Source organism: Microcaecilia unicolor, chromosome 8 (genome assembly GCF_901765095.1).
Source record: "Microcaecilia unicolor chromosome 8, aMicUni1.1, whole genome shotgun sequence".
NCBI lineage: Eukaryota > Metazoa > Chordata > Amphibia > Gymnophiona > Siphonopidae > Microcaecilia > Microcaecilia unicolor.
In genome coordinates, this window is record NC_044038.1 from 155,387,497 (window position 1) to 155,412,815 (window position 25,319).

At 42.8% G+C, this 25,319-nt stretch overlaps 1 protein-coding gene across 2 annotated transcripts in view; it reads left to right on the plus strand.

The window, feature by feature from the left end:
• Positions 1–1,802: 1,802 nt before the first annotated feature.
• The window catches only part of GPX3 (glutathione peroxidase 3), a 43,364-nt gene continuing 19,847 nt past the window's right edge, over positions 1,803–25,319 (plus strand). The window contains exons 1-2 of one of the 2 annotated variants that reach the window (XM_030211412.1): positions 1,803–2,006; positions 24,344–24,497. In XM_030211412.1, the coding sequence (XP_030067272.1) occupies positions 1,917–2,006; positions 24,344–24,497 (244 nt within the window). In that variant the 5' untranslated portion in view covers positions 1,803–1,916. The remainder of the gene's footprint in view (positions 2,007–24,343; positions 24,498–25,319) is intronic. The other variant, XM_030211413.1, reaches the window with a different exon arrangement.

Genomic DNA, 25,319 nt, shown 5'->3' on the forward strand with positions numbered 1-25,319 from the left:
ATTGGAAAAGGTACAGCGAAGGGCGACGAAAATGATAGTGGGGATGGGACGACTTTCCTATGAAGAGAGGCTGAGAAGGCTAGGGCTTTTCAGCTTGGAGAAGAGACGGCTGAGGGGAGATATGATAGAAGTGTATAAAATAATGAGTGGAATGGATCGGGTGGATGTGAAGCGACTGTTCACGCTATCCAAAAATACTAGGACTAGAGGGCATGAGTTGAAGCTACAGTGTGGTAAATTTAAAACGAATCGGAGAAAAGTTTTCTTCACCCAACGTGTAATTAGACTCTGGAATTCGTTGCCGGAGAACGTGGTACGGGCGGTTAGCTTGACGGAGTTTAAAAAGGGGTTAGATAGATTCCTAAAGGACAAGTCCATAGACCGCTATTAAATGGACTTGGAAAAATTCCGCATTTTTAGGTATAACTTGTCTGGAATGTTTTTACGTTTGGGGAGCGTGCCAGGTGCCCTTGACCTGGATTGGCCACTGTCGGTGACAGGATGCTGGGCTAGATGGACCTTTGGTCTTTCCCAGTATGGCACTACTTATGTACTTATGTACTTATATGTGCTGCATAGTATCACAGAGAGTGAGTGAGAGATAATGAAAATGCAATGAGGGTAATTCTATAACTGGGTACCTGGTAGGAGCCTAATCTATAAAGGAAGGTGAGCCCTACTTTCCTTTATAGACTACTAGTGTAACTGGGTATTTACACATTTAACAGTTAGGCAGGAACACTTACACCAGTAAAAGTTATACGCATGAATGAGAGCGACCAAAATGATAAAAGGGGTGGAACTCCTCTCGTATGAGGAAAGGCTAAAGAAGTTAGGGCTCTTCAGCTCAGAAAAGAGATGGATGAGGGGAGATATGATTGAGGTCTACAAAATCCTAAGTGATGTAGAACAAGTAGAAGTAAATCGATTTTTAAAGTACAAAGACTAGGGGACACTCGAGGAAGCTACATGGAAATACTTTTAAAACAAATAGGAGGAAATATTTTTTCACTCAACGAATAATTAAGCTCTGGAACTCTTTGCAGGAGGATGTGGTAACGGCGGTTAGCGTATCTGGGTTTAAAAAAGGTTTGGACAAATTCCTGGAGGAAAAGTCCATAGTCTGCTATTGAGACAGACATTGGAAGCAACTGCTTGCCCTGGGATTTGTTGTATGGAATGTTGCTACTCTTTGAGATTCTGCATGGAATCTTGTCACTCTTTAGGATTCCAGAATCTTGCTATTCTTTGGGGTTCTACATGGAATGTTGCCACAATTTGGGTTTCTGCCAGGTACTTGTGACCTGACTTGGCCACTGTTTGGAAAACAGAATACTGGGCTAGATGGACCATTGCTCTGACTCAGCATAGCTACTTTTATGTTCCCATGTGTACCCACCCCCTTGCAAATGCACACTGTATAATTTATGCACGTATGTATGTTTAAAATAGTGTTTAGGTGGAATTTTGCCATTTATGTGTGTATATGCACAATTTCACACATAAATGCCATCATTCTAATTATCTACATGCATAGTAAACATTTACATGTTAGTGTCTATGTTATAGAATTAACAGTACCTGATGAAAAATATTTCATGAAAAAAGCAAAGATTAATATTTGTATTTGAAGATGCCCCCATAGTAAACATTATTTCTACACATATGTGAATCTGCTCCTAAGCAGGTACAAATAACTACTGCAATCCAGTGCCTGTGGGGTTAATGGCAATTCTGGAATCTCTGCCCGTTCCTGTTGGCTGGGATTCAGAGCCGGCCCTTTATATCCTGTGGTTGTGCTGAAAGGGTGGTAGAGTGAGAGAGGACAGAGACGAGACTCCAGAGCCTCAGGAGAGCATTGATCGTTCATCAAAGCCAAGCAGGGGTGTTTTACCCACCTCCCCAAACCCATCCTCATGATGGGGGAAAAATTTGGGCCCCTTTGGGTCTTTCCCTTATTTCTGACTGGATTGATCCAGGGACACAGGGACCTAGAGCAGGAGCAGGTAAGAAAGAGAAAAACACTTGTCCAATGAGACCACTGGCATGAATAAAAGCCAGTGAACAGGTCCTTAATATTTTCCATTACAGAAGGAATTGAAACGAGTGGTGGGTCTCACCTTTCTCTATTACACTCATGCACTTGGTCTTTGTAAGGCTGTCTGTCACCCCCCTTTTCCCCCTGTGCTCAAATAAAGGAGAAAACATTATTTCCTAGCGCTGCTGTGCTACAGACCACACTGTCATGCTCCTTAGGATTTCAAGTTCCTTCTCTCATCATGTCTCTTTTCCCTCTATTCCTTCATTTATTTTCTTGTTTACATTTTTAGACAGTGTTAAAGCCATTGCTAAAAGCTTCCGTGATATTGCTGTCATAAGGAAAATGTAGCAGAAGCCAAGTACAATCATCCTTTTGAACTGCAAATGATTTTATAGTGTATCAGGAAGCCAGCTGTTTTCTGGGGGTGAGGACAGCAATAAGGGTGAGGGGGGGTTAGTAATGCACCAGTAATTAGCTCCTGTACTCAGATTAAAATTCTACTCTTTAATTGTTTAATTAAGTTTGCCAAGGACATCCTAATTCTAGGACTGATTTCATTTTCCCCCAAATTAGTCATTGTGTTTTAACACCTGTAAAATACATTTTTGATCGAACGCTGTCTAACATGGCCTAAAAATACTTTGGAAAATTATTCTGCAACAAATGTCTTTAGCTGTGAACATTCATTCTGTTTTTGATCCAGTACTGTGAGATCCTGAAATGCTGCTGGAAGGAAAAGCAGTAGAGGCAGCAAATGGTTATCATTAAATTAATTTATTTATCATTAGGATTTATTTATTGCCTTTTTGAAGAAATTCAATCAAGGCGGTGTACTGCAAGAATACGTCAAACATAGGCAATAGACAGTCACAGCAGTAAAAATATTCATAGAAACAGAGAAAAATGAAGGCAGATAAAGACCATATGGCCTATCCAGTCTGCTCATCCATGCCATCTACTCTCCCTTTCACTCCCTTACAGATCCTATGTACTTGTCCCAAGCTTTCTTAAATTCAGATACAGTTTTCATCTCCACCACCTCCACCGGGTTATGGCATAGTTTGCTACCTACAATATCAACATAATACATAAAACATTTAATAGACAGCATAGAGTGCAAGCAAATGATGGAACACATAGATCGATAAGACACAGTAATAGGAGTTGGAAAATAAGGGAATTAATGTAAGAAAGTTGCACATGAAGTCAGAAGGTGTCTGAATATAATCTCAGCTAGGGTCGGAGTGGATAAGCAAAAGTCAGACAGGTAAGAAATGAAAGTTGGAGGGACTCTTCCAAGCCCCAGAATTGGAAGATTAGGGTTTAGTGGGAACAGGTTTACTTTAGGTTTTCTTACTCCCTGACTAGAAAAGTCCTATCGGCATATATCTTCAGCTACATTCTCTTTATATCCCAAGCTGTATCCTTCAAAACATGAACTCTGTCCAGAACAACCCACCTCCGACTTGTTTTATATAGACTAAGGGAATAATTTCCGAAAATACTAGGACTAGGGGGCATGCAATGAAACTACAAAGTAGTACATTTAAAATGAAAATATTTCTTCACTCAACATGTAATTAAACTCTGGAATTCATTGCTAGAGAATGTAGTACAAGCAGTTAGCTTAGCGGGGTTTAAAAAAGGTTTGGATGGTTTTCTAAAGGAAAAGTCCATAGACTATTATTAAAATGGACTTGGAGAAAATCCACTGCTTATTTCTAGGATAAGCAGCATAAAATGTATTGTACTGTTTTGAGATCTTGCCGGGTACTTGTGACCTGGATTGGCCAGCTTGATGGACGTTCAGTCTGTCCTAGTATGTCAATACTTATTTACTTATGTACTTATAGCTCAACTAAAGAAGAACACCAGGATGATGCACATGCTGTTATAGGATATTAGCATACATCTGCAGGCACAAACCTAGCGTTAAGCATGAGCCCTTGTGCTAGCTCAATGGCTGGTGTAAATACTCACGCCTAACCACAGGCAGTTATCCAATGCTTGCAGTTACGCACCTAAGTGCCAGGCATGCTCCCAACCTGTCCATGCCCCCTCCCAGGTCCACACCTCCTTGCAGTTGTGCACTATGGGGCCCTTTTACTAAGCTGCATTAAAAGAAAACGGCCTGTGCTAGTTTGGACCTGTGAAATGAGCACACGCTGGGCCATTTTTTACCATAGTGGGTAAAAAGGGCTTTTTTAATGGGGCAGTAAATGGCCGTGTGCTAATATGAAAAGTAGCGCGCAGCTATTTACTGGCTGAGCTCTTATCACCACCTATTTACCTGGTGGTAAGGACTCACACACTACTTGTGCGGTAATCAGTCAGTGAGCGGCAATGTGGACGCGCCGTCAGTTACTGCCTGGAATGTCCCCCACAGTAGAAAATATAAACTTAATTTCTACCACGGGATACAGCGCCCGCCAACTTCAGAATCACTGCAGGGAGTCTGTACTACCCTGGCAGTAGTGTCGATTTAGCGCATGCTACCTGCGTATTAGTCCTACTGCGGCTTAGTGAAAGGGCCCCTATAGAAATTGCAAACACATTCTCTAGAACACTGACTAAGGGAGTTATGCACCTAACTGAAAATTAGGACCATTAGCGCCAATTCACACCAATTACTGCCAATGATTGGTTGTTAAAGCCAGTTGGCCTCTAATTATGCAATTAAGTTATGTGCGTAACTGAACCTTATTCTATAACTTGGCATGCAACTTTGCACGCAAAAAGCGGCATTTTAGAAGGGACATCCAACCCAGAATATGGACGTCCAAGTCAATATGTCACAAATGGACATCCATTTCACATGTACTAAAACACGTTTGAGATGGATGTCCATGGGTTGGAAACATTGAGCTTGAACATCCATTTTACAAACTGAAATATCCAAATTATGCACTGGGGAAATAAAGGAACCTGGCCATATGTGTGGCAGCATAGGAACATATCCATCTTATGAAATGACTACACAGACATCCAAACAGAGCAGAGGGGTAGACTAATGGATAGAGCAGTGGATTGAGAACCAAGGAACCCAGGTTCAAATTCCACCTCAGTTTTTATCTCTCTCTCTCTCTCTGTATAATTAATTAATTAGATGAATGAACCCTTAAGGCTTGCAGGTGGTTTATATATTCAGGTACAGTAGTTATTTTTCTGTCCCTGGAGGGCTCATAATTTTTAAAAAAGTAAAATAAAGAGCTGAAACGGGATTTGAATGTTGATCCCCTGGTTCTTAGTCCATTGCACTAACCACTAGGCTACTCCTCAGATCCGCATATGGCTTTGTTAAGAATGTCCATAACACTTGAAGCTGTCATAGAGCCTGCTATCCCTTGCTGGTTCATATTTGGGGGGAGAGGAAGAGGGACAGGAATCATTGGGAGATTTAGGAGGTGATGTGTCATGATCCCTCTAGGAGACAGCTGTTCAATCAGAGCACCTTTCTGTACCTGGATGTGACATTCACCAGGTCTAAATATGGACGTCCATATTTTTAAACATGGGCGTGATGGACATCCCTTCCCCTTCTGTGATTGGTGTTGGACGTCCATATTTTGGGCCCTCCCTAGACCCACCCAAACACACCAGACCACGTCCCCTTGCCATATGGACATACTGCAGTGATAGACATTCATATCCTGCCTTTCTAAAATTGGGATTTGAACGTCCTTGCAAAATTGACATCTAAATGCCAGTTCTCAGATATCCAAAACAAGAATGGCGCTTCTAAAATAATCACCATAGTGTCAAGTTGGGCACACAAGTGTATAGAATGAGTAGGGTAAGGGGACAATTCTATAACGTGGTGCCTTCAGGTAGGTACACTGATGCCATGCTCTGAGTGCCAATTCTATAACAACATCTATGTGTCAAGATGCCATTATAGAATATTATTATTATTAGCATTTGTATAGCGCTACCAGACGCACGCAGCGCTAAACACCTGACACAGAGAGACAGTCCCTGCTCAAAAGAGCTTACAATCTAAAAATACAGACAGACAAAACAATTAAGGGTGAGGGAAGTACTGGGTGAGAAGGAAAAGGGGAGGGCAATTGAGTAGTGGCTAGGATCCAAAAGCAGTGGTGAAAAGGTGGGTTTTCAGCATAGATTTGAAAACAGGTAGAGATGGAGCTAGACGTACAGGCTCAGGAAGTCTATTCCAGGCATAAGGTGCCGCAAGGGAAAAGGAACGAAGTCTGGAGTTAGCAGTGGAGAAGAAGAGAGATGACAAGAGAGATTTGTCCAGTGAGCAGAGTTCACAGGGAGGAATGTAGGGAGAGATGAGAGTGGAGAGGTAATGGGGGGCTGCAGAATGGATGCATTTAAAGGTCAGTAAGAGAAGTTTGAACTGTATGCGGAAGCGGACAGGGAGCCAGTGAAGTGACTTGAGGAGTGGGCTAGTGTGGGTATAAAGTATTCTATAAGGTACAGGTGTAAATTGGAGACTTGCCCAAGCCCCTCTTATGCCCTGCCCTCAAGTATGCTAGAGGCCGTTTTGGTTCTGGTCAAAACCAAATTAGTGGCCCAAATTTGCTGCTCAGTTTTGGCTGGAAGCAAAGCCGAAACCAAAACCATGGCTCTGCTCCCCTACCACTGCCATAATATGTCTCTCCCCCCAAAACAACCTTCCCTCCCCCCCGACAGAAAACCCATCCCCCCTGGGCTGCCCCCCACCCATAGGTCCTCCCTGGGCCTACCTTCTAAAAGCCCTGATGATCTAATAGCCTTTTTGGCACAGGTGCATCCTGAGTTGCTCCTGCCCCCACTGGCTACATTGTAAAAATGGCAGCTGCAACTTCCTGTGGCAGCCTCACAAGACTGCCATGGTGGGAGGTTGCAGCTGCCATTTTGAGATTGAAATAGCATGAGCTGAAGGGAGGAATGGGCTGTCTTGGGGGGGGGGAGGGTTAGGTTGGCTCAGGAGGCAGATTTGCGGTGGTGGTGGGAGGGGGGCAGGGTCATGGTTTCAGTTTCCTGTAAAAATGTACAGGCATTTTGGGCAGAAACCGAAAGTAGAATCTCGGGTCAGTTTCAGTGCCAAATCTGAAACCAAAACCAACATTCCGTTGGCCTCTAATGTATACCCCCTTGTAGTTAGCACAAACGCACTTACGTTCTACCCATCATTAACACGTAGTGCACTTGCTTGTATATTCGCCACCTAAGTACACAAGATGTAAGTAACTTAACAAACTGCAAACTGCACAAAACACGGCAGCCAGGCATATATTTGGAAAAACGCGATTCGAAAGCGCCAAACCCCTCCGAGAAAAACTGCACTGGCTCCAAATCAAAGAACATATTGCTTTCAAAATCTGCACCCTGGTTCATAAAATCATTTACGGCGAAGCCCCAACATACATGACAGACTTCATAGACCTGCCAACCAGAAACACAACAAGATCAACACAAACATACCTAAATCTCCACTACCCAAGCTGCAAAGGATTCAAATACAAATCAACTTATGCATCCAGCTTTTCCTACATAAGCACACAACTATGGAACGCATTACCAAACGCCGTGAAAACAACGTATGACCACCTAAACCTCCGGAAATCACTAAAAACTAACCTGTTCAAAAAGGCATACACTACCAATCCAACTTAAATGCCTGAACCCTGCAACACAACGAAACCAAAGCTCGTACTGGACATAACTAAACTCTTCTTCCCTATGATTCCCTAAAGGGTTTGTTACACATGAACTTTCTCTTTGTATTTGTTCATACCGGAATTGGCGGTCGCCTTTACGGTACTATGTAAGCCACATTGAGCCTGCAAATAGGTGGGAAAATGTGGGATACAAATGTAACAAATAAATAAATAAACAAGCACCCTTATAGAATTGCCCTGTAAAATTCTATAACCTTAGGCGCCTGCGATTCATTACGTGCACAAATGTTTATAGTACCAGCACAGACCTGTGTATGTGCAAAGATACCACCTAAGTTTTGTTACATTTGTACCCTGTGCTTTCCCACTCATGGTAGGCTCAATGCAGCTTACATTGGGCAATAGAGAGTTAAGTGACTTGCTCAGAGTCACAAGGAGCTGCCTGTGCCTGAAGTGGGAATTGAACTCAGTTCCTCAGGATCAAAGTCCACCACCCTAACCACTAGGCCACTCCTCAAGCAAGCAGGGTGCCTATTCTACAAATACCCACTTAACACAGAGTGGGTATTAGCAAGGGGAGGGGGTATACACAGGGGTGGAGCATGAATGGGGTACAGGCGGGCCACCCAAATACAAGGGCAACTTACAGAATGCTCATGCCCACACTTATACCACCTCTATGGCTGGTGAAACTGTGGGCACCTAAATGTTAGGTGCCTATTCTATAACATCTAGGCATCTATGTTCTCTTGTAGAACAGGCTCTTTTGGTAGAGCCTCAGGGCACTTAAACGGAGGCACCCACTTATAGAATTTCCCCCTAATCACTAAAGAGAAGTGGAAGGCTTCACATGGCCTTCATAGGTCTGTCACCTCAGTAATCACTTCCACACACTATTATTACACAAAGTATAGTGGGATTCTGCTAATTGGCAGAGATAATTTAGAACAACAATCTTTTGATTAAGAGTAGCCTAATGGTTAGTGCAGTGGGCCATAGAAACCAACTTTTCAAAATTATTGGGGTGCTAAGCCCAATGGAAATTAAATTACCTCTCCCTGGACAGTCAAGGAGTTTGTTCAATACCTGGGGTGCTCCAGCATGACAGCACACCCACAAAGCTGGCTTCTATGAAGTGATTGAGATGAAGAAGAAACTGAGTTTGGTTCCCACTGTGGCTCCTTGTGACTCTGGGGAAGTTACTTAACCCTCTGTTGCCCCTGGTACAGAAAACTTAGATTTGGAGCCCACTAGGGACAGACAGAGTACCTGTATGTAATATGGAAACAGCTTTGGTTGTCCCAACAAAGACAGCATATCGACTGCATTTTCCTTACCTTTTACCACATGCTAGCATGTGTTATTTACCCCTGGTCCTATTTAATGCAAAGGGGATTTTTTTTTACGAATAACAGGAGCAGTCATTAGTAGATCTAGCTGCTAGTGTGCTTTGTTCAAATGGTATGGTGACATACTTTAAGGAAAAAAACCTCTGTGATACATGTCCCTGCAAACAGCATGACAGCCTTTTGAAAGGCATTAGAAGAAAGAACAATGATGTTATTGAAGTACAGCTAGTTAATCCTGAATTGGTTTATCTACACTGCTAGAATTATATTACACCTAATTCAGAATCAGGTTTCTAATAAACATGTAACATTGCCTGCTTTACCTTTTTTGATCAAGATAAGAAAATATGGATTAATGAGGTTGGATTCTATCACCCAGTCACGTTTGGTCAAACTGACAAGAAACACAGAGGTCTTTTTGATGTAATCACAAATCACAAATTTAGATACCACATTTTCTAGTAGGCTAATGGATTTGCAAAGTACACTCAGAGTAATAAAATCTAACATCAACACACATAACACCAAACAAATAAAATCAGGTCAGGTGATTTAGGCAAATTTACAGAGTCAGAGGCACTGGGGTCCAGTACTTGGTTCTGGAGTTAGCATTAACAGAGCAGGTCTATAACAAGAAGGTCTGGTAGGAGCCGATTCAATAAAGGTACATAGGTGCCTGCTTTCATTTATAGAATTTAGGTGTGAGCTCTTTCGCTAGCCACAGAGCTGGTGCAAATGCTTTTGTTGCAAAGAAAAACAGAGGAAGGATCGATCTCCACAGGTAGAAAATGGAAGCAAAACAACAGCGGATGTAACCAAGGACCAGTGCAGAGCCAAAACAGTCTCTTGATAAATATTTTAATTAATGAAAATAATTGGCAGATAATGACAGGGACTCGACATGGACCAGCTAAAGTGCTTGCATCAGAAATCCATATAAGTACATAAGTGTTGCTATACTGGGACAGACCGAAGATCCATTAAGCCCAGCACCTTGTTTCCAACAGTGACAATCCAGGTCACAAGTACCAGGCAAGATCCCAAAACAGTACAATACATTTTATGCTGCTTCCCCTAGAAATAAGCAGTGGATTTTCCCCCTATCCATTTTAATAATGGCTTATGGACTTTTCTTTTAGGAAGTTAGCCAAACCTTTTTTAAACCCCGCTAAGCTAACTGCTTTTACCCCATTCTCTGGCAACGAATTCCAGAGTTTAATTACACATTGAATGAAGAAATATTTTCTCAGATTCATTTTAAATTTACTACTTTGTAGCTTCATTGTGTGCCCCCTTAATCCTAGTATTTTTGGAAAGAGTAAATAAGTGATTCACTTCTACCCGTTCCACTCCACTCATTATTTTATATACCTCTATCATATCTCCCCTCAGCCATCTTTTCTCCACAGTACAAAAGTACACGTCTAAATAAGAACAGAAAAATAAATTAAAATCATGATAAAGGAGCTATGATAAAAATTGTAAACAAATGTATAAACAAATGTAAATATAGCAGAGAGAGAAATGTACCAAAATGTGCATGTATTACACAGGGGCGTAGCCACGGGCAGGCCCGGGTGGGCCTGGGCCCACCCAATTTCAGGTCAGGTCCGCCCAGCAGCAAAGTTCCTGACGGCGATTCCAGTCGCAGGCTCTGCTCGCAGTCGCAGCGATTCCCACACGCTGCCTGCCAGTGCTGGCTGCCGCTCAATCTCCTTGCGCTACTAAACACTAATCTGGAAGTCTCTCCTCTGCAGGAGAGACTTCCGGGTTAGCGCTTAGTAGCGCAAGGAGATTGTTGAGCGGCAGCTGACAGGCAGCGTGTGGGAATCTCTGCGAATGCGAGCGGAGCCTGCGAGTAGAATCGCCGTCAGGAACACTGTTGCTGGGCGGGCCTGCAAGGAGGGTGAGATGCTGCAGCTGCACGGGGGGGGGGGGGGGGGAGGGATGATGGGGGAAAGATGTCGCATGGGGGAGGGAAGACGGGGGACACAGCAGCTGCACAGTGGGAAGGGAAGATGGAAAGAAAGATGCTGCACAGGGGGGAGGGAAGATGGAAAGATGAGGCTTGGTTGGTGGGTGAGGGAGATGCACGGGGAAAAAGGGAGAGATGCAGCAAAGGGGTGGAGGGGTGAGGAAGGGAGAAGTCTTGGCTGTGTATGAGGTGGAGGGGAGGGACACATGCTGCATACAGAGGGGATAGGTGGGGAGGGGGAGAAATGGTAGGCATAGGGGTGGAGAGGAGGGAGAAATGGTGGGTATAGTGGTGGAGGGAGGGCGGAGCAGAGAAAATTTTGTGCCCACCCACTTTGGGCTCAGGCCCACCCAAAACTGGCTATCTGGCTACGCCACTGGTATTACATGCACAAAGTTGTCTAAAGTACATAAGTAATGCCACACTGGGAAAAGACCAAGGGTCCATTGAGCCCAGCATCCTATCCACGACAGCGGCCAATTCAGGCCAAGGGCACCTGGCAAGCTTCCCAAATGTACAAACATTCTATACATGTTATTCCTGGAATTGTGGATTTTTCCCAAGTCCATTTAGTAGCGGTTTATGGACTTGTCCTTTAGGAAACCGTCTAACCCCTTTTTAAACTCTGCCATGCTAATCGCCTTCACCACGTTCTCCGGCAACGAATTCCAGAGTTTAATTACGCGTTGGGTGAAGAAAAATTTTCTCCGATTTGTTTTAAATTTACTACACTGTAGTTTCATCGCATGCCCCCTAGTCCTAGTATTTTTGGAAAGTGTGAACAGACACTTCACATCCACCTGTTCCACTCCACTCATTATTTTATATACCTCTATCATGTCTCCCCTCAGCCGTCTCTTCTCCAAGCTGAAAAGCCCTAGCCTCCTTAGTCTTTCTTCATAGAGAAGTTGTCCCATCCCTGCTATCTTTTTAGTCGCCCTTCGCTGCACCTTTTCCAGTTCCACTATATCTTTCTTGAGATGTGGCGACCAGAATTGAACACAATACTCAAGGTGCAGTCGCACCATGGAGCGATATAACGGCATTATAACATCCTCACACCTGTTTTCCATACCTTTCCTAATAATACCCAACATTCTATTCGCTTTCCGAGCCACAGCAGCACACTGAGCAGAAGGTTTCAGTGTATTATCGACACGACACCCAGATCCCTTTCTTGGTCCGTAACTCCTAACGTAGAACCTTGCATGATGTAGCTAAAACCTCTGAAAATTCTAAAAGGAGAGATAACAAATGTGAACTATATCAGAAACATAAAAGATGACGTATCATGTAGCATACCAGCACAGTGTTTTATGTATTATTCTGTTCCATATATATATATATATATTTACATCTATATTCATTTTTAATTTATTACTACTACTAATCTTTTCTATAGTTCTACTAGATGTACACAGTGCTGAACACATTATATGCTCATATTCATACACGTGTATCATTCTTTTTTATGTATTTTTATGATTTTAATTTTTATTTCTGTTCTTATTCAGACTTATGTACTGTGGACTCCTGATGCAGGCACTATAGCCAAAACAGTGTTGAGTCCCTATCATTGTCTGCCAATTATTTTCATTAATTAAAGTTATCAAGAGACTGTTTTGGCCCTGCACTGGTCCTTAGCTATCAGCAGTTTGTTTTCCTTCTGTAAATGTTTTAACTTCAATGTTTAGACGTGCGTAACTTACAGTACATACGTTTGAGCTCCGTCCATGCTCCACCCAAGCCCCGTGCCTGTGTACACTCTCTTGCAAATACCTGCTATGTAAGTTAAGTGGGTATTTGCAGAACAGTGCTTAGAATTTTGACATTTATGCATACATGTGCACACATACACATGCAAATGCCAGTATTCTAGACATTTATGCATGTAGGAGGCTATTCTATAAATGGGCTTGTATAGTAATGCACACTTTCTCCTGAATTCTATAAATGTCACTAACAATTGCATGCACAAATTTGGGGGGGGGGGGGCGCCAAATTTGTGCACACAATTTAATTGAATAACAAGACAATTAGCACTGATAATTGGCTTCTTAAAAAGCAATTATTGGTGCTAATAAGATTTAATTAAAATTTATAGGTATACATTTAGGCATAAAAACATAAGAATAGTCATACTGGGTCAGAGCAATGGTCCATCTAGCCCAGTATCCTACTTCCAGCAGTGGACAATCCAGGTCACAAGTACCTGGCAGAAACCTAATTAGTAGCACCATTCCATGCTACCAATCCCAGGGCAAGCAGTGGCTTCCCCCGTGTCCATCTCAATAACAGACTATGGACTTTTCCTCCAAGAACTTGTCCAAACCTTTTTAAGGTTACCTCATTCTCTGGCAATGAGTTCTAGAGCTTAACTATTCTTTGAGTGAAAAAATATTTCCTCCTATTTGATTTAAAATTATTTCCATGTAATTTCATTGAGTGTCCCCTGGTCTTTGTACTCTTTCAATGCGTGAAAAATCCATTCACCTCCACCCACTCCATACCAGTCAAGATTTTGTAGATCTTAATTATATCCCCCCTCAGCCATCTCTTTTCCAAGCTGAAGAGCCCTAACCTTTTTAGCGAATGTTTAGGGCAGCTTAACATGGTGTACCATGGGGCACACTGAGGCGTCCTGCAATGCTTGTGATGTGTGCATGTACTACTGGCATGTTAAAAATAATTTTTCATGCATAGGGTGTGTCTGGGGGTTGGAGAGTTAACGTGTTTGCGCTAATCAGCACAGCCACATTGCTGGGCTCTGATTAGTGTGTGCTTAGTGCGTGAGTCCTTACTGCCTACAAATTGAGCTGCCTTAAGGATCCACATGGTAATGGCAACATTAACACGTGGCTATTAATACAAAAAAAATAAAAAAAAGAAGAAAATCAGCCAATTTACTGCTGTGGCAAAAAGCAACCTTAGAGAATGGGAAAGACCCGTGTAAAGGATGCGCCATGAACACTTTTTTTTGCAGCTTTGTAAAAAGGCCCCTAAGTTTGCTTGTAAGATGTGAAGTAAAATCATTACAGAAACACTCAAACAGCCCTTTCACTGTGACTGTAGGAGACAGTAGGATCACTGGCATCTCTGTGAGACAAGTGAAGGTGGTGCCACTAAAATGGACTCTCATGTAGTTAAACCAATTTGTTGCATTCTTCACAGGTAGCTTGTTACTAGAAATATGACTTATCACAGGCCTCACTGGAGGAAACCAGTGATGAATGATTTAGTCTCCAAGGTTATTCAACTTTCTGTCAAAACAAGTGAATAAGCCGTGTTCAGAAAGAACTTTTTCCTGTTCTTTGGCGGCAGCCATGAAAAAACTCTTTGCTGAATAAGGCCTTATGTGGTAAATTAGTAACAAATACAACCCTGCACAGAAATACAGTTCCCACTGTACCAGAAAGAGAGAACACAGCCAGACACAGGTCAATCTGTTCCTAGATTAGATATGTTTGATGCAAGCAATTCTTTTCACAACCCAAGTGAATATTTGACCAGAATGACTCCCTTGCCAGAGAAGCACACCAGTTAGATGAATCCCATATATTTGTTGTGGTTAAGGAGGTGACATATTTTACACATTTCCACATGGGAGTCATTCTACCCATCTGCAATTTTGGGGTTCAGATGTGAGAATTAGAATTGGCACTCTTGGGTTCTAGTGCTAAATTTGTGAGACCTTTGAGTTCCAATCTCTACCTAAGTGGTGACTGTACATCTCACTGATGTGCTTTGCTTCAGATCCTGTTTGGAAAGGAGAAGATGAGGTCACAACCAGCACATACTCCAATGTTTTCTGTGAGCTCAGCATATTTCTCAACAATGGCCAGTTTTTCAGGTTTCCACATGATTGGTAGTACATAGCAGCAGTGGCCTTCAGCTCATTTCTCTCTATTTGGCTATTTGCAAGTTTTAAGTTTGACAAAACCAACCCAGAACTTACTAGCAGGTCTGTCACTTACCCCTCATTCTATAACTTGGTGCTTAATGTTAGGTGCCAAGAGCATACATATGTAATAGAATAATCAGGGCTTTTTTGAGGGGGTACTTGGGGGTACTGAGTACTGGCACCTTTTCTCTTGTCTGCTATAATTGACCCATGATCCCCAACTTTTAATGAAAGAGCTCAGGCTCTACACACCAATTCTGCCTTGTCATAGATTCTGTGACTGGTTGCAGGGGGCCTGGCTATTGTGGGGTGGGTCCCTCAGTGATCACCCTGAAGGGTTGCCTGGCATTTGAGTACCGGCACCTTTTTCACTAGAAAAAACACACTGAGAATAATAGGGCTTATACACATCAGAGGCGCCAATAAATGGCAGTTCTGTGTCTCAGTGCTTGGTGTTATTCTGCTTAGCACGTAACTGTGAGGAGATGCACATGTGGGTGCAGCATAGGCAGACCATGGACCTATCACCAAGCAATGCACACAACTTACACAATACTATCACTTGCATGGCATGAATGCAGGGCTGCTGAGAGACACAGCCAGACCTGGGGCAGGACCGGACCGCCCTCCCCCCACCTGGGCTGCTATGCCCCCCCCCCCTTGGGCTGCTGCTTCCCATATTCAAGCCGCCATCCCCGCCCCCTTACCTTCCTGTGTCTGACTGCTCCTCCCGGGTTATCGCATTAATGCAATCATCTGGGTCCTGGCACGCAGGAACAGGGAGAGAGATAGACCCAGAAGCAGGAAAAAGCTTCTAGTGCTCCCTCAAAACCTTTCTAGTGTCGGGCCCCCCCCTTGGAGGCTGAGCCCAGGGAATTTTGACCCCCCCTGCCCTCTCATCTCGGTGGCCTTGCATGCATTGAATGGTGCCCTTGAACATGCTGGCTTACTCCAGTCATTGACCTATTGTAAGTTGGCACGCTTAACTTTTTGGATGCCAATGCAGGTTTGCACTAGTGTTCTATGACAACTTAGACATATCTTGAAACCAGGGATGGATTCCCGCATGCACCTACTGGGCCCAAACATCTGGGGGAGGGGCCTTCTCAATTTCAAGGCAGGCTCTGCATAGTAGTTTATCTGTAAAGTCCAATGGTTGTGTTTTTCAGGAACGTGATAAATCTGTTTATAAACTCTGCTAAAACCCTAACATTTACCATTTATTAATGCTCGGCCGGGAAGGGAGAGGGGGCCCGCAAATTTGTGATCCATGCCTGCCTGAAACCATTATAAAATTGATGCAAGATACACCCTATTGTGGTGTCTATTTGCAAAATAGTGTGTGAATGCCTCAAGTCCTGACTTGGATGTGTGAATTCCCCTCTCCATGTCCTTCCTAAAATGTCACTGTATGTGAGCAACTCATAGAAGTGTAAGGGGGGGGGGGGGCTGAATATTCAAAGCTGGTTATCCAAATAGAAGCACATGGGGCATCATGTACTGCACAAGATAAAAGGAACTATTTTCTTCAGTTAATGCCAAGAGGTCTATAGATCAGGGCTCATTTCTCACTAATGTGCCCATGCAAACTTGGTACATTTCATTATGCCTCATCAACTTCTGGAATTTTCTACAAGGCAAGCCAGTTAGAGGTTGGATCTGCCCGCTCTCCAGAAAGCTTGGATAGCACTGGGTTTCATTAAATTTAATTTTCAGATTTCTCTACTTTCGTTATTAATGAATCTCCCTGAACATCCAGCTTTATGTCTTAATTTCAATCTTTGGTTGTTATTGTTGTTTTTTTTATTTTTGCTTCTTTCATTTTGCTCTGTTTGATATTATTCCACTATAAACTGCATTTTGCTGTTTCTGTTCCAGATTGTTTTCTTGTTATGTAATTTACAATTTCTTAAAAAGAGAGTTGGATTTATTAACATTTGTTAAATTTCCTTTCAAAAAAACCAATTGTCAAAGCTGTGTAATTATTAAAAGAAAAGGAATATACAAACAAATCGATTAAAATAGTATTAACTAATAACAAACGGCAATATAGTAAACAGGAGACTGAAAGGCCATTCTACTAAGTTGTCTTATTTTTAGAGGTTGATAACAATATAACAAATACAGGGGAATGTTGTTTTAAATCAGAGTACAATTCAATAAACTATGTTCCAAATGCACTCCAATTATGAATATACAAACTTTTTAATATAACAACACATAAACATCCACATACATTTTTTTTAATCACACACATGTTTTGCAGTTCAATCTACGGCGGGCCTTAACTTCATCGCATGCCCCCTAGTCTTAGTATTTTTGGAAAGAGTAAACAAACGATTCACGTCTACCTGTTCCACTCCACTCATTATTTTATAGACCTCTATCATATCTCCCCTCAGCCATTTTTTCTCCAAGCTGAACAGCTCTAGCTGGTTCAGCCTTTCCTCATAGGGAAGTTGTCCCATCCCCTTTATCATTTTCGTCACCCTTCTCTGTACCTTTTCTAATTCTACTATATTTTTTTTGAGATGCGGCGACCAGAATTGAACACAATATTCGAGGTGCGGTTGCACCATGGAATGATACAAAGGCATTATAACGTCCTCATTTTTGTTTTCCATTCCTTTCCTAATAATACCTAACATTTGCTTTCTTAGCTGCTGCCACACGCTGAGCAGAGGGTTTCAATGTGTCATCAACGATGACACCTAGATCCCTTTCCTGGTCTGTGACTCCTAATGTGGTAACAGCAGTTAGCGTATCTAGGTTTAAAAAAGGTTTGGACACGTTCCTGGAGGAAAAGTCTATAGTCTGTTAATGAGACAGACATGGGGAAGCAACGGCGAGCCTTAACTTGCGGACAATTATTAGACCAGCTTGGTATAATTAATGACTGAATAGGTCGGACTGGATGACTGTGAGCCATCGGTATTGAATTGGTGTAATAAGGGTTGAACTATGGGTGCATGGGAGCCCTGCAAAACATGTGTGTGATTTAAAAATGTATGTGGATGTTTATGTGTTGTTATATTAAAAAGTTTGTATAATCATAATTGGAGTGCATTTGGAACTTAGTTTTACAGGTACTAGATGGTTAAAGCAGAATTGCATTAGCCGCTTAATCAGTGCAAGGGCAGATCTTGGGCACGACATGACTGGCAACAGGGTGTGGCTGCCAATGACAATGCAGAGGTTCGGTGATTGACAGTGGCACTGCTGCACTTAACATTACCTCAAGAGTGGTAAGGGCAGTCGTACTACAGGCAGTCTGGTATTGCAGCTTCTGCCTTCGGTGATAAAAATATAAATGCCATGGTGATGGTGCAGCTCCCTCCTGCTCCCCCCCCCCCCCCCCCAAGCAGAACTATCCTCCTATTCTCACCTAACGGAGCTCTCATTCCAACCCCCCTCCAAGCTGGACTACCCACGCCAGAGGCGGCTTTACCATTAGGCCAACTGAAGCGGTGGCTGTAGGTGACACTCTCCATGGAGCGGCATTTCCTCCCTTCCCTCCTCAACCCTCTTCCCTGAGTTTACCTTCTTTTTTTCTTTTCCATAAGCTGCCCTGCCACCAACACCAGCCTCTTCTCCCTACTGTGGCCCACCTCTTGACATAACTTCCCATTTCCTCTGAGGCGGGATACAGTAGAATGAAGAGGCTGGTGCCAGTGGCAGGGCAGCTGATGGGAATCGCTGCCGCTGCCACTGCCTCCTTTTTAGAAAAGAAAAAAAGAAGGTAAATGTGGGGGAAAGGGTTGAGGAGGGAAGGGGGGTGAGATGCAGGCGGGGGGTTGGGGCAGGGGCGGCATCTCATCCCTGCCTCAGGCGGAAGATTGCTTTGGGCTGCCCCTGCCCCACACAAGACCTCTCCCAACAGGATACCACAGCTCACTTTATCCACAGGCCTCACCTGGAGGATCTCTGGTAGTCAACTGTGGCAGTGTGGAAGCAATTCTCTCGACCTCTGGGGGTTCAAAATGGTACCAATGACTACTAATGGTAGTCTTGCAGTACTACTGCACAAAACCATCCAGTGTATATGGAGTGATTGCCAATGCATGTAGCACAAGTCTAGAACATAAGAACATATGAATAATCATACTGGGTCAGACCAATGGTCCATCTAGCCCAGTATCCTGTTTCCAACAGTGGCCAAGCCAGGTCACAAGTACCTGGCAGAAACCCAAATTGTTGCAACATTCCATGCTACAAATCCCAGGGCAAGCAGTTGCTTCCCCATGTCTGTCTCAATAACAAGACTATAGACTTTTCCTCCAGGAACTTGTCCAAACCTTTTTTAAACCTAGATACGCTAACTGCTGTTACCACATTAGGAGTCACAGACCAGGAAAGGGATCTAGGTGTCATCGTTGATGACACATTGAAACCCTCTGCTCAGTGTGTGGCAGCAGCTAAGAAAGCAAATAGAATGTTAGGTATTATTAGGAAAGGAATGGAAAACAAAAATGAGGACATTATAATGCCTTTGTATCACTCCATGGTGCAACCGCACCTTGAATATTGTGTTCAATTCTGCTCGCCGCATCTCAAAAAAGATATAGTGGATTTAGGAAACGTACAGAGAAGGGTGACAAAAATGATAAAGGGGATGGGACAACTTCCCTATGAGGAAAGGCTGAAGCGGCTAGAGCTGTTCAGCTTGGAGAAAAGACGGCTGAGGGGAGATATGATAGAGGTCTATAAAATAATGAGTGTAGTGGAACAGGTAGACGTGAATCGTTTGTTTACTCTTTCCAAAAATACTAAGACTAGGGGGCATGCGATGAAGCTACAAAGTAGTAAATTTAAAATGAATCCGAGAAAATATTTCTTCACTCAACATATAATTAAACTCTGGAATTCAATGCTAGAGAATGTGGTAAAAGCAGTTAGCTTAGCGGGGTTTAAAAAAAGATTGGCTGGCTTCCTAAAGGAAAAGTCCATAGACCATTATTAAAATGGACTTGGGGAAAATCCACTGCTTATTTCTAGGATAACAAAAACAAAAAATTGTATGGCTTGGCTTACTCCTATTATAATATAGGCTACTACAATAAATGGAAAGAGGAGAAAGTCTATCAAAATATTTGCAATTGGTGTACAGGTGGAGTCTCATATATTTGTTTGCACGAATGCTCACATCACTCCCTTGGTGACTCTATTAACGTGCATGGATTTAATCATTGACTAAAACCACCTCCACCCTAAAGTTGCAATTCATTAAACTTAACATACTGAAAAAGTGCAAATATATGTAAATATGTGCAAGAAGACACTTAGCTTGCGGAGCATATAAACTCCCTTGTTCAGATTGAAATGTGTAGAGGCCTAATGGTTGTGTTTTTCAGGAACGTGATAAATCTGTTTATAAACTCTGCATAAAACTAAACTAAGCAGCATAAAATGTATTGTACTGATTTGGAATCTTGCCACATACTTGTAATCTGGCTTGGCCACTGTTGGAAACAGAATGCTGGGCTTGATGGACCTTCGGTCGGTCACAGTATGGTAATATTTATGTTATTATACTCTTATGACCTGAAGCAGGTGCAGATGTAGGTGCAGCTGGCTGGTACACAGTGGAGAGTCCATCCTGGGGAAGATGCCATTGTTTTAATGAGCTGTAGCTATCTCCATGGTGAGGAGTGGCCTAGTGGTTAGAGCACTGGTCTTGACAGCCAGCAGTGGTTGGTTCAAATCCCACTGCTGCTCCTTGTGATCTTGGGCAAGTCACTTAACCCTCCATTGCCCCAGGTACAAGCTTAGATTGTGAGCCCTCCTGGGGCAGAGAAATATCCAGTGTACCTTAATGTAACTCACTTTGAGCTACTACTGAAAAAGGTGTGAGCAAAATCCAAATAAATAGCAGCTTGGATCTGGGAGTTCAGTTTGTCATCAGCAGATCTCCAGGTAACCTCTTATTTTCTAGGAGGCTTCTTACATCAGTTCTTGGGTGAAAGTGACCCTCAAATAGTAACATAGTAACATAGTAGATGATGGCAGAAAAAGACCTGCACGGTCCATCCAGTCTGCCCAACAAGACAACTCATATGTGCTACTTTTTGTGTATACCCTACTTTGATTTGTACCTGTGCTCTTCAGGGCACAGACCGTATAAGTCTGCCCAGCACTATCCCCGCCTCCCAACCACCAGCCCCGCCTCCCAACCACCGGCTCTGGCACAGACCGTATAAGTCTGTCCAGCACTATCCCTGCCTCCCAACCACCAGTCCCGCCTCCCACCACCGGCTCTGGCACAGACCATATAAGTCTGCCCAGCACTATCTCTGCCTCCCACCACCGGCTCTGGCACAGACCGTATAAGTCTGCCCAGCACTATCCCTGCCTCCCAACCACCAGTCCCGCCTCCCACCACCGGCTCTGGCACAGACCATATAAGTCTGCCCAGCACTATCCCTGCCTCCCAACCACCAGTCCCGCCTCCCACCACCGGCTCTGGCACAGACCGTATAAGTCTGCCCAGCACTATCCCTGCCTCCCAACCACCAGTCCCGCCTCCCACCATCGGCTCTGGCACAGACCGTATAAGTCTGCCCAGCACTATCCCTGCCTCCCAACCACCAGTCCCGCCTTCCACCACCGGCTCTGGCACAGACCATATAAGTCTGCCCAGCACTATCTCTGCCTCCCACCACCGGCTCTGGCACAGACTGTATAAGTCTGCCCAGCACTATCCCCGCCTCCCAACCACCAGCCCCGCCTCCCACCACTGGCTCTGGCACAGACTGTACAAGTCTGCCCAGCACTATCCCCGCCTCCCAACCACCAGCCCCGCCTCCCAATCTCGACTAAGCTCCTGAGGATCCATTCCTTCTGCACAGGATTCCTTTATGCTTATCCCACGCATGTTTGAATTCCGTTTATCACAACAGTCTTATTTTTTTCAGATGCTAGGATTTGAAGAATCACAATATTCTTCCATTTACATCATTCTGGAGGATCAACTTGACCATAAGTCATTGTTTCAATATACAATATGCAGATGTCACAGATGCCCAGATATGGCATCAGCCAAGTTGGCAGGGGAGTTCATGCAGACCTTGGCAGAATTTTGCCAAGTCACGCTGATCTGGCTCTATGTCTGTAGTGCAATCTTGCAAAGAAGATTTCTTTAGGCAGACTCTGATCTGTAGTGCCATATATGTAATACTATAGCGTAGTGCTATGTAGGGGTGTTATCCCTACAGAAATGACTTTTATATAATTATGGGCCCAGTATTTGGATAACATTTTGTGTGCACAACCTGTGCAAGGGTAGCTTTACCCAGATTGAGCAGAAGCATAGGGGTAGGGGGATGGGTGAGAGGGGAGGTTAAGGAGGGATTTAAAATTAAGCTTATATATTTGAAAATATGCAAATGCGCATGTAAATTAATCAAAAAAATATATGCATGATGAAGAGCAGGTAACATCCTGGGATAATACTCAAAACATACTACCTGTAAACTTTCACTATGAAATTCACCCAAGTGCAAACAGAGACAACTCTGCATAGTAGCTCCCAGGCTTCAGCTGTATTATTTGGCAAAGATTTCCCCTGGTGGGGTAAGGTCACTTTTAATGCATCAGTAAAATGGCCGATTTTCCATTTTTTGTATTAATGGCCATGCACTAATGTTGCCATTTAAAAAATTACCGCATGAGCCCTTACCGTCACCCGTTTTGTAGGCAGTAAAGGCTCACATGGTAATCCTGCGCTAACCAGTTAACTCGTGATAATGTGGACGCACTAACTGATTAGCACAGGAGTGCCTACTCTCTGCCCCCTGACAAACCCCCTCCCCTGGCCACAGCTCCTTTTCAGTTTTACACAATGGGATTTAGGTGCCCAGTGTTATAGGATGGTACATAGGCGCTTATGTGCCCAAATCCAAATTAATGCCAAGCAAGTTCAATAATTGATTGTTAAGGCCTATTAATTCATACTTGATGGCTGATTAACTAACTTAGTTGCACGCTCATCTTGGATTCATGCTGAGATTTTGGCAGCAAAATTTCCAACACCAGATACTGAATATTGGGGTTAATGTGTGGTTAGCGCACGCTAACAGGCTACTACAGAATGTGTTAAGGCATTTTGTGGCATTTGGCCAGTTTGTGCGCACTAACCCATGCATTACTGACATTTTTAGAAATATATTTTGGAGGGGGCATTCATACATTATACCCTGGAATCTATATATATCACACCAAGCTTTCTGCACGAAAATCAAAGCCTATTCCATAACAATGCGCATTACCTAATTTGTTAACAAGCCAACCAGCACTGATAATTGCCAATTAACATGCAATTATTGACATTAATTGGCATTAATTAGAATTTACAAGCAGAACTGCTCCTGCATTGTTATAAAATGGGCGTGGCTATGGGTGTGGAACGGCCAGGTCATGGTCATTTCTATGTGCATTGTTATTAGAATACTCCTGATCCACACCTAATTTAGGCATTGGCATTTACACCAGGTTTTACTTGGCATAATTGCTGGCGACTACATTTAATCGTGCGGACCTGCGCTCGGTGTATTATATAAACTGCACAGAAATTTAGGCTTATTCTTTAAAGTATGCCTACAATAAGGTGTACTTTATAGAATGCGCTTAGGCACTGAATTTTTAGGCGTGATATATAGAATCTAGTGCATTAATATTATTGTGTGCTAACCAAATAATGCAAAGTTAAAATGGGAGCACTTAGTGCCTCCTAAATTGGAGGTGGTAAGTGTTTCCGCATTAATTCTTTGCAAGTATCACACACTAATGGAAATACTAGCACATGACCTGCAATTAAAACAACAGAAAAAGCCCTTAAAATGCCGCATTCAATCTGGGCTTAGCTTGCAGGAAAGTCTCATATTAACCCATGTTAAATCCAGATTTTACCACAGTTTAGTAAAATGAGAGACTTGGGAGATACAAATTGATAGAGCTAGAGATAAATAAATGTATGGTCATGTTCAAGAGTACCATCTTCATATCGTGTGTGGAAGACTTGGATTTTCTGCTCTCCCAGGATCCTACAACAGATACTAGGGATCACTGGCAACAGAAAGAATGCAAAAAAGAAGAGAAATTGTGAAAGGATTGTGTTGGAGATAGAATTAAACTGGCACTAGAGGACAGAAGAGTTGAAGGAGGGAAAGAGAATATATGATAAAGTGATGGGGAAAAGAGTGAGAGTTAGAAAATAGGAATGACAGCAAATATAGAGGAAATGGATAGATGGGATGTAGAAGAAAAGCAACAGAAACAAGACTCTATAGCAGAAACGTCCAGTGCTCCAGGAAATGAAGGAAAAATAGTTCAGCACTTAAATCTGCCGTATTATTTTCCAGCTATGAATAATATTCAGAAAAAACATTGCTCTCCTGCAAGTTTACAGAAAGACAAACCTCAGGATTCTCTGATTTGCTTCTCCTTTTCCAGGTGGACTGCTATAGCTCTGTGGATGGATCATTCTATGACTATGGAGCTCTTACCATTGATGGGAGTCGGTATGTCCCCTTCAATGAATACAAAGGGAACTATGTCCTCGTTGTGAATGTGGCCACATACTGAGGACTCACCCTACAGTATCTTGGTAAGAAGAATGATTGAATGGACAGTATTTGAAGCTACATGTGCTAGCTCCATAGATCAGTGTTACTGAACTTACGACTGTGAGCTATGTTCAATGATGTACTTCACACCAAACCCTTGTCTTTTGGAACAGCATGTATCTTGTTATTCCCCCAGGGGTCTTTTCTAATGTCTTTTGATATTATCTTTTGTTTAGCTTTGATATTTTTGCTTCTCTACTGTGTTGTAAAACCACTTGGGGGGCCAATATTCAAAGGGGTTTAACCAGGCAGAAGAACCCCACTGAGCTGGCCATTAACAGGGTCATGCTGCTAAATATTGGCTCTAACTGGCCATCACTCTTCAATATAACTTTGGGATTAAATTAATCAACTATCAATAATTCCAACCCTGAATGCTAAATGTTAGATAACACTGAGGCATATTTTCAAAGCACTTTGGGAGGCTAAGTTCCATAGGTTTCTATGGAACTTTGGGAGGCTAAGTGCTTTGAAAATGAGCCTCACTGTATATAAATCATCCAGGTTCTATAGACTAATATATATATATCGTTAAATAAATGCAAATATGGTCAGGGGTTTTAGAGTGTGGACGCTATATCCATCTGCATGAATGGAGAAGTCCTCTTCTATGTGGTTTATATCACAATATTAGAGTCATCTGAAAAGCATTATGATCATCTTCTTGGATTTTGGAGAATTGGAGTGGTATGGACTATGATGTAGCAACAGATAAATGCTTTTTTGAACTACATATATTTTATTTATGTATTTATTTATTTATTACATTTGTATCCCACATTTTCCCTCATAGCAGTAGGCTC